Consider the following 16,069-nt stretch of genomic DNA (forward strand, 5'->3'; position numbering starts at 1 on the left):
AGAAGTAGTGTAACGTAGGTATGGGCTCGCCCACTTTTCGTACGTGGATTTGAAATGACACCACGGAATAGCACACCGATAACTACCCGGACTAGCAGACGACATCTAAGTATAGACCACACCTCAAAAACCGAAAATGGACTTGACCGTGTCGTTGACCTTTTCCCGCTACCCCTGTTTCAGGGTTCTTCTCGTCATGAGCTGTACCTGCATCTTTAACAACCAACACAAAACTTAAAGCATTTTAAATGATTCAGTACAAGTTTAGTTCAATTTAAAGGAATGGGACAATTTTATTACTTGACAGTGAAGAGGTTAAAGTAAATAATAATTTTATAATAGGAACTTACACAACTAATTGACTTTATACCTACTTAACCTTTTCTTTTTCGCGTTTATTTCTACAAAGCTGTAAGAAGCTTAAAATGGTGAGACGGTTAGTTTTCAATATTGTGAGAAACACTGAAAATCTTAAAAATTTTACATATATACACAAATTCTTACCAATATCTTCTGTGCGACTATCAATGTAATTAGCATTAGCTCTGTCAAGACCCTCTTGTGCTATACATATTTTGTTGGTAGCATTTACCATTGCTTCTAGGTTGCTAGCACCATACTCTTCACATGACACTTCGATTACTGAAATAAAGAATATTACATTTTATGACATAATTTAACATGATATAAATTGTTATTTATTTTCAAAACCTATTTTCTTTCATTTTTAAAAGAAAAGGTTGGTTTCCATAAGTATAAATTTACTTTTTATTGTGAACTCCGTTGAGGCTAAGCGGTTTGCGTACACGTTTTTGGCGTGGGAGAGCCGGGTTGAATTCCTGACGTGTGTTCATGTGGTTTGGACCCCATATTAAGCTGTAGGTTCACGTCTCATGTAGTCTTGCTGCTGAAAAGGACGCTAAACTCAAGATCAAATCAAGCTTTTATTGAGTTGCAAAAATAAAATGAAGTAAATAAATTGTAGAAAAATATAGGAATCCCATAGAAGTTGCAAACGTAATGGTTATATAATTTTTTTAACAATTATTTGTTAGACTAAACAATTTTACATTGCTGTTTCTAATAATAATGCTACTACTAGGCTACTATTTATTATTATCATTATGACTAATTCTACAACTAGTATTACAAATGTTTTCCTTAAAACTCTTGAGTACAAGAATAATTAAGAAACGATCTTGCTTTAATTATCTTCGGAATGATCATTTTCGTATGTGAGATGTTTCGTCCATCTTCTACAAATTCCTTCAAGTGCAAAGAACTGTGTTACTAAACTCCATCTCACTTTTAGAAAGCAGCAAATCAGAAATGACGTTGAATATGACGGCATGCAGCTTAATACTTGGGCTCTTTCCGTACCACTTTTTGCGAAAACTGTGGAGAGAACGCAACTCAAAGTAACACAAGACATGTGAAATTCAATCCTAACTACTATGCATATTATTACAAATGAAATCGCAGATTTTGCGTTGTGTTGATGCAAACCATTACGAAATGGGTCATATTGTCACTAATAATAATTGGTATACTGATTGAAATACAGTAGTATGGATGAAGAAATAAAAAAAAGAAACGAAAAAATCGACAGCAATTAGTGACTCAATAATATTAGTAATAATATTTGTGAATGTAACGGATCCATTTCAGCGTTTGTGTTAGTTATATCAAAGATTGTTTTTTTTTTATGCAGGTCATAGAAGAATAAATTAGAACTTTAATCACCCCCAAAAGATAGTGGCAACAAGTGATTTGAGCTAAAGTTACCGAAGTTATTCTATTACAAGAAATTGACCGAGAAAGAATTAACGTTTTCCTATTGTTATTCTAACATTCTTACCTTCACGGTTTAATTTCTTTGAAAAGAAATTCATTATTTAAAGTTTTCAATACACTTTTATTTTAGCGCGGTGAATCTTACAATCTTTTTTGTGGCATGCTTCGTCTGTTGAGGTTGCATTTAGGGTTCCAGTTTCTTATAGGAATATACTTCACTACTCAGTTCATAAAGTTATATACGTAAAATACTTTTATGAATAGTTACAGTGCACAATGAGGTTTATGCCAATAATGTTCCAAGTTATTTGCGAATACAGTCACATCTGAAAGAACTGTTGTATTATACGTTCATGCATAACTCTGCTAAATAACGTTTTATGTTTTCTAACGGGCACGTAGACTATTTGCTTCTGGCTACGCTGCTATGACGAATTTTACGTACTTCCGTTTTAGTATCTTCTAAAATGAGACAGTTTATTTTCTTAGAGTTACCCTTCGAACTTGAATAAGTTTCCAGAAGATGAACAAAGATAAGACTTTTAAGATTTGGCGTTTCTCAGCTAACAAAACAAAGAGCATTCTTGAGGGACTTTTTTTTGTTTGTTTGTTTCTAAATTCATCATGTATGTAGCTACGTTGGGTCTTAATCTCTTTTGTACAATCTTCCTTAACTGTTTCGAGGGTGATTATCAACAAATATGAATCTCTGAAATGTTAAATTAGAAGGAGATAATAATGCATAATTAAAATAATAACGTACCAAAATCTGCTGGATTATGGTAAGGTGGACACACAAGTCCCAACGATGACATAAAAGGTAGAAGTTCAGATGTCTTGCCTCTATAGAGACATTGGCCCTTGGCAAGACAATAAAGTTGGTCAAACATCTCAAATAACAAAGCACTTGGTTGATGAATTGTGCAGACTACTGTACGTCCTTCTCGTGCTAGTAGTTTTAAAAGTTGTATGCATTGGGAACAAGATAAGCTGTCCAAACCTCTATAAGAAAAATATACCAAAAAAGTCAGTAAACTGTTTACAGAATAGGCATACTAGTTTTCAACCCCTGACAATTTTACCAAGCTGCATTAATTTATTCAGTGTGTGTTACACAGTTTTAATTACCACTTGCACAGAATCAGTTTTATTTCGCCACTTGCAGTTAAGTATAATTTCACATTAAGTGTCATTTTAAATTTAAGAGAGTCTCTAAATCTGATTAAAATGTACACAAAGAATTAATAGAAATATAAAACGTGTGAAAATATTCTGTGTTGTATGAGCTGATTACGAACTGTTGTTGCAAACATATGCCTTGCTCATATTCCTATTTGATGCTTTGTGGATAGGATCAAGTCAGTGGCGGATCCAGAGGAGGCGATCGGGGCATTCCCCCCCCCCCCAGAAGAGGAAACTTTCTTATTTTATATATATAAATAAAACCCATCCCACAGTTTGGAGCTCTTAAAAGTAGCTCTAAGTAACAGTATTACAACCCATCGACCCTCCCCCCCCCCAGAAGTCCGTTTTGGATCAAGTTAGGTAATTGTGAAACGAAAAACCATACTCTTGGTTGTACAGCAAAAACTGCTTGGGTTAGAAGCATGAAAAATACCATTATATTCGTTATACAAACATCTTTGGAAATAACTTAGGTGCTTTTCGTTATCACATTTAATTTTCCTGAAAAAAATGAAAATACTGGTTTCAATTTTGAAACAGCAATGAAGCTATTGTGAAAAACGTGCATAACTTACAGGATTGAAGACTCTAAAGAATACTGGGGGATATAATAAAATTTTTTGGGTGTAATATTTCAGATGACAATGTTTGCTGTTATCTCTGATAGTTACTCAGTTATACCCTATCAAACATTAATAATACTTTTTTTGTACTTATTTTACCAGTAATAATTTTGCAAGAGATGATGGAGATCAGGTTTGGAGTTAAGAAAAATTACTTTCATGTTCTGTCTCCACCAAAAGTTCATTTGTTTCCATGAAAAGCTGAATATCATGCAGAAAATATGAATAACAAAATATCATGCCTTTTTCGTGATTGCACATGATTCCATTAAACCGTGGAAAAATAAAAGAGAAGTTGAATATTTCACAGCTTGTACTGAACAATAAATGTAGACACACTTATGTTGCATAACATAAAAAATTCCAAGATTATCATGTTCTCACTGGAGTACTTTCAAATAATTCTAGCTAAAGAAACTAAATTCCTATGCCTAAATCAAGTCTTTTCTATTCGGTTCGTTACAATTGCATTTTTTGACTTCTGTGTTTCATTACATGTTAACATTTGTAACAAGAAATCAGAATAAAACGTAAGTAAAATAAAAGAAAGAATTATGAGAGCAATATACTGTACATAAAAAAAATATGCGAATTAATCTACGATTGTAGCTAATGCATGCATTCCCATTTATGTCAGAAGATTGGAAACTTTATGACTTAAAATTATATCTTTAGAGTACTAATATTCTTTCTAAAATAATGGAGTTCTCGTTTACAGTAACAACAAATAAAGTTGTTTTTAATTATAAAGTTCCTAAAGCAGTTTAACAATCATGTAATGATATGTATCATCAACCATTTACATACTACAATTCTCGCAGATTTTAATCACGACAAAGTAGTTTTACATAATAATAGTATATATAGCTTACGTAGTTGGTTCATCCAGAAAAATAACTTGGGGATTCCCTAGCAATTCCAAGGAAATAGACAACCTCTTCTTTTGCCCACCAGAAAGATTGCCAGCTGGAGTGTGTAGGCATTCCAGCAATCCGAGAGTAGTAAGGATATTCTCGATCTGAAACGAAGTGAATAATCTACTTCAGTAAATTATATTAAAATGCATATCTATCTATCTAAATAATAATTAAGGTGACTATGTTTGTGACTTAATAACTCTTGAACCACCCGACCACTCACAGTGAAATTTTCAACATAGATGAAGTTCGGACCTGGGATGTTTTTTGTTATTTCACTTTGACGGTGCAACTTAGGACAGGGAGGAGGGGAAGATATGTAAAAAATATCAAAACGCGCCGTTATTAGTTTCGAATCCATAGTTTTCGAGGTCACTGAGATGAACAGTTACACTTCCGATGCCGTTTAAATTCAAATTCAGCTCCCATTAGTACTCCTAAAGAGAGATGGTGACATGTAAAAATAATTGAAAATAGCCGACATTAGTGCCGAATCCATAGTTTTTGTGGTTCCTAAGTTGGTTGGTGTCCTTTATGTCCAAAATGAAATGCATTCTCCCCGTGCAAAGAACGGGTATTCTGCTAATATACTTATAAATAATACAGAATCATCTTAGTCTGTGAGTAACACTAATTTTAGGCGCAGATTTTAATATAGTGTACACGGTTTTATGCCCACTCACTACCCAAAGAGAAGTGCATTTATAACAATAATATACACACACGTTTTTTAATCATTACATTTATAACGCTATGTCCAAACCGAGTCGAGTTTGAGACTGAAGGAATCTGTGGTTGCGTACGTTCAAGAGTTAGATGAAGCTTGGAAATATACCGACGGATACATTCTGGCTGTCGACTTCCAGTCTCATTATTTTAATATTATCGCTACCTTTAGAGCTGCGGGAGTGTTATTATTAATTCTATTGAGAATAGACACAGTAATGTCGAAACCTGGCGCATTTCACGTTTTTGTGTCTGATGAAACAGATTTAAACGTTACATAAACTGAAGAACTAGGGATAGAAGCAGCATTCTTTGCTCTCACATAGTTGTGACCCCGCCCGATAGATGGCATTAATGTCACGTATTTACCTAACGAAGAGTATAATCCAAGTGACAACAAATAAAATCGTATGTGAAAAGTGAGAATGGAGGCAACTGTCCTGTAGCAAATACACTTTCTTACTTTTCATGCATTTTATTCGATGGAGAAGATACGTGGAACAAAGTTGGCATAAATTCTTGAAACGCTCCAGTTGAAAGAAAAATGCGTAGCTTGTCAGAAAATCATTTAGATAATGAAATGACTTTGCTGTGGTATGAAAACCGATACAATTGTTATAATATGCCTGTATACAGACATGAAAGAACAGTCAAAAATATATATATTCTGTCACGCAAAAATATATATATTCTGTCAAAAATATATATATTCTGTTACTGATGCGATCAATTTAGATTACATAATGAGATAGATATTCAAATGACTCACGTACTCGAATTACATTGGTCTTTGACAATGTTTTGAAAGACAATTTGGAAAGTTCAAGTACCTTCTCAGAGTACATCAAAAACTATTTAAAATTAAAGCCTTGATGGGATCTGTATTATTGTGTAAAACATATTTCATCCGATATGTGTAAAGATAATTTTCTATTTCTTCCGATAGATGAAAACACAGACAATTCATTAAAAAATCGGCAATAATTAATTTTGAGATATCAAACTGAGGTGAAAGTATTTTGAAATCTTTTGGGGTTATTTTGAAGTATCTAACAGCCCTGTTGGTGACTTGGCAAAGTAATCAAGTAAATGGGAGTAGAAAATCTCCAGATAAATTTGTGTGCCAAACATGTGATTGAGCATAAATAACAACACACAGAAAAGTGTGGTGTTTAGTGCTTGATCAAAAATGTCAGTTGTCGCAGATTTTTTTTTTTTAGGTTAACAAAACAGTTTTTCTTCTAATCTCCAAGAAGAATGAATTGTCACAAAATTTACAAGATATTGTCCAACCGACATTGTTATATATCCAGGTTAATACAGTTAATACTGTTAGGAGGGCAGCCTAAAAGTTAATGTTTGCCATCGACCAGGATCGATTGCAAATCATTTCGTTTCATTTCATTTATTCGCCTGTTTCATTAGCTTATAAAACGAGAGAAATTCTCATGTAGGGAAGAGGGGGTGCATTTGAACGGGGGGCACCTTAGAACATTTAAGATAACAGGCCAGGAATAATAGCATATCTGGTGGTTTTAAAATTTTTAGCTTGACAACACTACGTTACGTGACTGTTAAACTTTCATCTGCCATTTTAGTGTAACTGTTGATGAACAGCAATACTTTGTTACATCTGTGGGGTGGAAAGTTAGAATTTCTCTGAAGTTTTGTAAGATTTTTATCAGAAAAGCCTGTGTTCTGATAAAAAATAAAATAAGAGATATTAAGTATATAAACATGATCATTTGAATGGTAATTAGATAACCGTTTGTACCAAACCCGGAATGTCGACTGATTCGACTCTCTGTAGCATAAAACCGCTACTTTCTAAGTTTGAACTGTTCGGTTACAATACTGTTTTTGAGAAATCAATGACAAAAATCTCGTATTAGAGCAACTGGACTTATGCAAAAATTGCAAGATCTGCAGTTCATTTATGGGCTCGCTTCTACCACAAAAACATCCCGCACATTTGTATTCTATTCAATTTTATTCAGAAAAAAGTACCGTTTACGTAATTTAACTTACACCATATATTCTTGCGCATAATCTGATTCGCTATACACACAAACGCAATAGTCACAAAGAGAATACAAATTACTTCAATAATAAAGCTAGCAACGTACCTTGCATTTCTGTTTGCAAGAAAACAATTGAAGAAGCGATGTATAGATCAACCCAAATTTTCAACCTAATAATGATTATTTGATTTATAGTATTTTACTGAGAATTTGGATAGCATTGGTTGGCAAATGTTAATTTTTTAAAATCATTTTTGTGACAGGAGATATAGGAAGTTTGGGATTATCTTCTTCAAGTTGGCTCCAATTAGCCTTCCATCGCTTAGTACATTTCTTTCCTCAAATAAATGTACTTCCTTATACTGTATTTATTTGTTAACTGAAAATGCTGCTTTAAATGTTGCCTTTATGGAGTTTGTAAATCTCAGAATACTTGAAAAATTACCAAGGATCTTATAAAATAGAGAACAAAATCTTGAAGCCATACGTCAGAGTTTCGCCACCCCTACCCATAATAGGATGAAGATACATATGGATAGATCCTCTATTTATAACATCCTTGAAAATTACGGTCTTCAAATCTTATCTTCTTTACCATTCATGTTAAATTAATTAGGTGCACCAGCCTTCAGGTCAAATGTGCTAAAAATGCGTTATGATTGAATTATTAATGTAAAAATTGAATTACCAAATTAATGAAATGAAAGAAAATTTTACAGACAGCGGACATCGCCATTTGCATTTATTGGCTGACTTTCAAATTGTATTGCCTGAAGTGTATAATTGAGTAATTGAAAGAAAGTAGAAATATAAATCTGTGAAGTCATGATTGGGTATAGGAAATGTCAGAATCGAGTAAATAAGAAAGTTGTCACAATAGGGATGTATAATAGCCAAAATCGAAAAGGAGTTCCGGCGGGGAAAAGAGAGCCAGTTAGGCAGATAATCGGGGAGTAAAAGTTGAGAAAAGTGAAAACATTAGTAGAATGAAATTGTATAGAATATTTTGGATGTGTTTGTATTTTTTTTAATGAGTATGAAGATGTGTGTGATGTATAAAGTGTGAAATTTATTCCTCTTTCTCTTCTTAGCACCACACTAGGGAATGTTATCACTTCCACTACCGCCGCCGAACTCCGGAGCATTGTTCGTAGGTTTCCTTAAGAAAATTTCCCTTGACTGATAAAAACATTTTCCCTTTTCTTATCAAAATTTCCCTAGTTCGTCGAATATCCATTTCCTATGATAGTAGTCATGTGATAAGATTAATTTAGCTATATTAAAGGAAGTATTGAACACAATAGTCAAAAAATGTCAAAGATAATAATGCTTCAGCACTAATGACTCCACACAAATTGTAATGAAATTGAAAGAAAACGAAAATACATAATTTTCTTCCGATGTCTGCTGTTGATTTGTGAAAGGATAACCAGAGATTTAAATGTTATTTAGGAAGCAAGAGAAACAGTAACTGTGTCTCCTATTTTGATTATCTCATTTCAAGCAATAACTTTACACAACTTACACACCTATTGCTTTTGTGCTATGTTTCAGAGGCAAGAAGATATAAAAATCACTGAAACTTCACCAATCTTTTGCACTAGGAATATCATGCTCTCTCATAAATGCCACCAAGTATATTTCTGCTTCTTTTACCTTGTTCTAATCTATTTTCAAGAAAGATGTTACAGAGTATATTTTTCACTGCTTTAAGATTTTGTAGATGCTTTCTTCCCCTTACGAATGCTTTTCTATTTCACTTTTTCCGTAACATAACGCCACGCTACATGCCAAATATTTACACTTTTCACTATTATCTTCCCCCGGTCTAAGTCAAAACTTGAATTTTTCATCATCCAACCATTCTGTTTTGAATCGTACTTGATAAAATCGTTTTTCGTTTCCAGGCAATTCTCTTCTAACCTGTATCATCTTTTATGACGTTGCGAGACTTTTTCCGTTTCCACTTGTTCTAAGATGCACTAGAACTAGGATTTGCCTTCATTTAAGAAAATTCGATTTACTGACACATGTGCTTAATACAATTAACAAAACACACAAAAATCACAAAGATATCAAAGTTCTGGTTGCATTAACGATGATTGGGCGGTCGCGTCTTTTGACTTCAACTATTGCTGTCCCCTTCTCAACGCGCTTTAATTTTAATTTGCATTATGCTCAGGTGTTTAATATAAGAATATATCAGCAATTCACGTCACCTGATTATTCACTAATACTATTACATACTTCTGTCACACACCGAACTCGTAAATGTTGTGTCTCATCAAGAATAAAGCTAAAATGTTTGTTATCTAAATTATATTCCTTTTATGATCTTACAGAGAAAGAGCACGTTTGGGCGAGAGTCAACAATGACAGTTTCGACTGTTTCATTTCTAACGCCATTGTTTATTTAATTTGTTTCTTGTGTCTATTTTTTAAAACTTTTTCTTTCGCTTTTTTTTTTTTTTTTTTTTTTTTACAAAAAATGCCCGCAAATACAACTAGCCAACAATGTATGTAAATTATACTACTTTGATTACACACACACACTATTGCTATTATATTGGTTTATTTGAGTAGAACAAAGAAAAATTAAAGCAATGATATTGGTCAATCAGTCAAAGAATTTCCCTGTATTTTCACGTTTTATTGTTTAAAAATCCCTTTTCCCTTTTTGCTAAATTTACCTACGAAATTTCCCTAGATTGTCCACCAGAACATCGCCAGATATTTTGTTTTTATTTTTTATTTATTTATTTATTTTTTTGCAAACAATAGATCAGATTACAGAAGCACATATCGAGATTAGCTAGATGTTATGTTACATCTTCTTGTGGGGAAGTTTATTTTTTAGTTTACACAGCCTTGGCCTTAAGTTAGTTTTACTTTTAAATGCTTTGACTATTTTTTCACCTTCCACGTACCAAATATTTGCACTGAAAAATATTATTTTAATTGTCCATTTTGTCCCATGTTAATAAAAAATATTATGCACTATTATGTGATAATTCATTTATTATGTAATGATATATTGTTTGTGTACGGAAAATCATACACGCGACACTGCACGGGAGACCTATGTGCATGGAATTCCATACAGATGGCAGTCAACTTGATAAAAATGTGCACGATGTGACATAATAGAGTCTTAGTTCATTGCCCATAAGGCTTTTATAACATTAACACGTACAGCATGTATTACGACTCTCATAACATCAACAGGTACAGCATAAATTTAGATTATATCCAAATCGTCAGATCTACCAACAGAACTTAGACTACATTTACACTTGGAAATAACCGTGAAAAAGACAGAAAAAATGTAATTTGTAGAATTTGCAAACAATTTTCATCACATATTGTTTGTTATAAACATGCTTCCACTTTCTAGTGCTAGTATTACGCCAACTAGAACGTGTTGTGGGTATATATAAGAACTTTTTACGATTACCTTGAATTGTAAATAATACATTTTAGAATGTTGCATGAAAACGTGTTTGTGGAATATAGAGTATGTTAGTCATCACATCAAAACATGTAATTGGTACTACGTGATGTGATTTGAGAAAGACAGCAAAATAAGCAAAAAATAATTGTCGCAGATGGTGTATTACTTACGTATATATCGGAATGTAAACAAATTGCTTTATATGTGTGTATGTATATTTCAAAGCTGTATATGAACTCTGTTTTCTCCTATAGGATACGTACTTAAATGGAAGTGAAATAACCAAGGCTCAACTAAGCTAGAGTTAAAAGTATGTTCAAAAATGTATTTTAAACAGTGTAATCTTTCTTCCTTGTCAAAAATTTAACCCCCATTCTCCCCTCTTAGGATACGCAATTTAATAAAGAGGTCGACCTAAGTGGTATCTATTTAAAGAAACAGTTTAAACAGCATCATTTCTGCCATTTTATGAATGCAAAATGAAAAATTAAAATTTAGGCGTAAAGAAAGTCCCTTTCTCCTCTTTAAAGTGAAATCTTTGAAAAAAATTGGACATGTATGAATTTATTCATAATAAAAAGTAAATCTCATCTGCCTAACTTGAGAGGCTCGTCAGATAATTTATTTTTGGTATAACATTTCGAACTCTTCCGTCCACCTTAAGATACATATTTTAATGAAAATAGCATGAAAAAAGCCCGACTTAAGGGAAGTGCTAATTATGTTCGGAAAAAAATATATAATCAAACTGTTCATCTGTTTTCTGTGATGATGAGACAGACAATGTTGGTCTTATTGTTATACACAGTATATTTTAAAAAAATAATATAAAAATTGTTTCCATTCCTTCTCTTGGAAGTGAAATTTTTAGAAGCGTAGGTACCAATATCCAGTTATCTTTAATAAGATGTTTAAGAGGGTTTGGAAGATATGAAGAAGATATACTCTCTTCCCTTCTTCTCCGGTACCCTTTTATGTAATAAACCAAAATGTTCACTCAGGTTAAGTGGGTTATAAATTGGGTACCCAGTGATTAAAGTCGTAGCTCGTAAGTTAACCATAACCAGAAAATATATATCAAAAACACACTTAATTTTACAGCTGAGAGACACCTAGGAAATTCGAATACTTCAGTTTCGCAGTAACATTTTATATGTTGATAAAATGCCTAATATACATGATTCTTATTATTTACCGAGAAGCAGAATATTCAAAAATAAAAGTAGTAGATACCAAGATAGCACAGACATGTGGGATAACTATCCCTAACACTGAATGTGAAGACTTCAAGTCAGGGCCGGTTCTATCAGATATATATATATTCAACACGTGCATTTGCACGGACGGCAAGTTCCAAGGGGCAGCAAAATCTCTCATAGCTATATTATTTAAAATAAATATATCTTGTTCCAAACAGATTTCATAATGATGGTAGTTAAAATTTACTAAGCTCACCTTCTATTTGAATACTACATTCATAAATCATTTTAAGGTCATATTAGTTTAAGATCATATGGAAATGTTCAAATAAATCTAAGGATGAATTGCTTGAATGTTGTTAAATACAAGAACTCAATTCTCGAAGACTAGCGAACAGCTTTCCCATTTAGTTAGTTATCAGAGTTTTGTCTTTGTCGCAAACAAGTTCATTGAAAGAGGAAACAATTTAAAAAAAAAAAAGAACAGATGTAGGAAAAATCAAGAAATGAAGATAAAAGAGCTAGTTGCACTAGAATTGCAAACTGATAAATTGAAATTGAAGCTCGATATTGAATTCTAAAAAAAGGATTATCATCTTTACTCTGCAAGTGTATTAGCTTTATCTTTGACTAACATAATATATTATTATTTAAAGGAAAAAAAACAGACACAACAAGATTGTAGTGTTTAGGTCTTTCTAAGTGCGAGTGCTTTTTCCATCTCCTTCATTGTTCATGATGGGATAGATTTCTACCATGGGATAGAATGCTTAAAATCATGGCTTTTAAGATTTGTTCTTTTTGGAGAAAGGGAGCGGCAAATTATGCTATTGCATGGTGTGGCAAATTGCCTCGGGCCGACCCTGCTTCGAGTAATATTTAATGGGAAAGGTTGGAGAACATCTTATAAATTAAAAAAAAAAAGTTGTGCGTCTCTTTACAGCATCGGGCTATATCAGACGTAGACCTACAGTTTAAGATAGAATCCATCTCACTGTAATGCGTTCAATGCTCTCCAAAATCCGTGTTCTAAATGTGCGCGCGCTAGCCACTAGAAGGCCAATTTTGTATTCGATATAATTTTTATTTAACCCTTTAGGAATCTCGGAGAAACAAGACATGGACACACTGAAAGCCATCCAAGCCTATGATTGGGTATTGAATGATATATTTGACAAATAAAACGCAAAAGAGGATTATAAACCACATCTAGATGTTATGTTTATATACCACACTCGTCCTCAACAAAATGATCAACTGTGAGTTTATATGCCGTGCGTAGGCTATGTGCAAATGGATAGTGATGACATATCGGGACATATTCGGACAAGTTCTTGTTACCCAATTTTTAAAATTCCTATCCCAAAAGGCGGAAATGAGAGAAAACTTGCTATTACCACATTCCTTTCAACTGTTTGACACGAAGCCACGACACTTGCCACACATCATTCTCTGTTACGAATGTGATATGGAGGACGCAGACGGAAGAAGCCCAGAGGGAAAAGGCTTTCCCGTCGGGATGATACGCAGGTGCATTTGTGATACATGCATCTACGTGAATGGTGATAGTGCATATTAGATAACAATTTTAAGGAAACCTTATAATCATATTTATGCGAATAACAAAAAAGAAAAACAAAACTCTTCGAAACACGTTCTACAAGATTTTAACCACACAAAAGAAACAAGATTGGTGTATATGTATAGCGTGCATCTTTCTATGAATTCAATCGTGTATTCATAGGAATAATTGTAATAACAGACAGGATAAAGAATCATAACCCGTTTACCTTGTATTTTTTAACGTTGTCACCTCTTTTTTTTTACGCTTCTAACTTATAATTTGTTTCTGCAAAGACGTGAGCAAGAATAAAAAAAAAGTTTTAAAAAATAGTGGTAGAGACAATGATACAGAGGAGCAAATATGTTGAAGATAATTCAGACGAATAGAGAAAGAATAATTTTGACCTTGTAGTGATAGTTCCGGTTTTTAAAGTATAGTTTATAGCATACAAAAGCAGAGAAACGTATTGGTAATCGTTGTAATGGTAATTGCCATATTTGTAAGGTGAAATAAAATGGATGCATGATTTACAATACTTGGAATTGCATTCTTGTTTCCGCTATGATGTCATTCTGAAGAACCAAATTTGATTCTTCGATGTAAACGTTTCATTATTACATATCTAAATAAATTTATTACCTGTCGATGCAAGAGTAACTTATTATCATCAAAATTATTTATAGAACTTCTTTGCAGTTTTAGTCTTCGTACAGAAGCGCACCCATGGGTTGTTCACCGGATTTGGACCCTCAAAACTTTCTAACTCAACTTACATTTTTACACTTTCTCAATAAAACTATCTACTTGTTTAACAGAGTAATCATTGATGTAGCACGCAAATTGGATCTTACGTTTCATCTGTACTCTTTCTCTTATAAAAACAATTTAATTCTATCATTTTTTCTGAAAATATAGGTGATAATATTTTACAATTATTTATCGTCTTTTCGGGTGCAGAATAATGTCCGTTGAATAGGGTAAGAACTCCTAATATGAGGATAGGCACCTAAATTGAGACCCGTACCTATCTTGTGAAGCAAGAGCTGCAATCTAGTGGAAGCGAGCTAAAACAAAAGGAAATAGCCCACCTCAGCACCAGAAGTCACGTGAGCTCGTTATGTGGAGAGTTGTTAGTATAGTGAAGCTGGAAGAAATTGCGTCCCTACAAAGCTTTCTTAACGTGCACACGTCAGGTGCTGAAAATGGAGAAGGTAATTTGATATCCATTCTATCTTTACTTCCCTGTCATACTAGTGGATATGTGTATTGCAACATGTAATGAGCTACCGATTTTCTTCCACTTATATTTAAGATGGCGTTCGTCATTTGTTTATCGGTCGAATGTCTTATTATGAGGCCCTTAATGGGTTCAGTATATGAGACTAGTCTCATAATGTGACCCGTTTAGTAATATTGGGTCTTATATTAGGACCTTATTTGTATCGACATTTCTGTTATTCACAAAATAGTCTCTTAGACTAGTCCTGTATATAGAGCCAGTGATTTCGTTGGCATCGTGCTGTCATTTTAGACACATTTCTTCTTATCTGATACATATTTGCACATTAAAAGAAGTGATCAAAAATCGTTAAAGTTTATGTGCACGAAAATGTAAAACTTTACAGTGCGTTTATTCTAAAATCGAAGAAAGTGAGTTAGATTGAAAATGTAACGTTTTATATTTTTGTGCCTTCACAGAATTTGGCATAAAGACAGTGTTGAATGATGAATTAATAAAATAACTCTCTTAAAAGTACACAAAACACCGGGGTCTCCTATTAGGTAGCCCTCACAAAAATGGCAGTGTACCAACTTTGGTCACATTTTTCAATATATTTTTTTTTATTGTTATATATTTATGTATTCCAATACTTTGTATCGTAAATTAGACATTCCACAGAATATATTAAAGTAACAACAGTGTTTGGTTATGCTATAATTAACCAGTACATAGCATCCTAACTTTAGGGTCTCATATTCGGGGTTCTTACCCCCTACATAGACGTGGTGGCTTGTAGTATTATAACCCCCCCCCCCCCCAACAAAAATTTCTGGGTGCGTGCCTGTCTTCGTATGCCTATCATGTTTCAATAACTTGAATCTTTTCGGTATTGTTAGAACGTGGACGTCCCAAGTAGGGTGCAAGAAGGGGCAATTGCCCTCCCTTAGATTTTCGAAAGGGGTTTGGTTTTCCGAAATACTTGAGGAAAATATATTCGACTTGCTTACTGGCAAACTACAGTATTTGATATATTTACTGTACTTAATGAAGTTATGCAATATTGTGAAGTTATGCAATATAGTTGAATATTGCAGCCCCAGCTCGATTAAAATTACTTTAATAATCATCAAAACTTATCACGATAATTATTTCAATAAATTAATCTATTTTTGTTACTTTTAAATTTTGTATTTCCTTAATACTTATCATTTTGCAGAAATTAAAAATACACTTCAATCTGGCTTCCTCACTTACATCATAAATAAAACAAGTTTAAACAAGTCTGGCCACAAGATTTGTTACCATAAGGTACTGGACTATTGTCCTTGTCCTAAAACTAAATATAGGGTACATAAACATTATCGTTG

General features: G+C 33.2%; 1 protein-coding gene across 1 annotated transcript in view; it reads right to left on the reverse strand.

The window, feature by feature from the left end:
• Positions 1 to 16,069, reverse strand: part of LOC145690378 (ATP-binding cassette sub-family G member 1-like) — a 182,619-nt gene that overhangs the window by 18,410 nt on the left and 148,140 nt on the right. The window contains exons 4-6 of the mRNA XM_081765208.1: positions 4,475 to 4,620; positions 2,558 to 2,796; positions 505 to 642 (exon numbers count right to left, since the gene is read on the reverse strand). Of these exons, the coding sequence (XP_081621334.1) occupies positions 505 to 642; positions 2,558 to 2,796; positions 4,475 to 4,620 (523 nt within the window). The remainder of the gene's footprint in view (positions 1 to 504; positions 643 to 2,557; positions 2,797 to 4,474; positions 4,621 to 16,069) is intronic.

This window comes from Thermobia domestica, chromosome 7 (genome assembly GCF_964235325.1).
Source record: "Thermobia domestica chromosome 7, izTheDome1.hap1.1, whole genome shotgun sequence".
NCBI lineage: Eukaryota > Metazoa > Arthropoda > Insecta > Zygentoma > Lepismatidae > Thermobia > Thermobia domestica.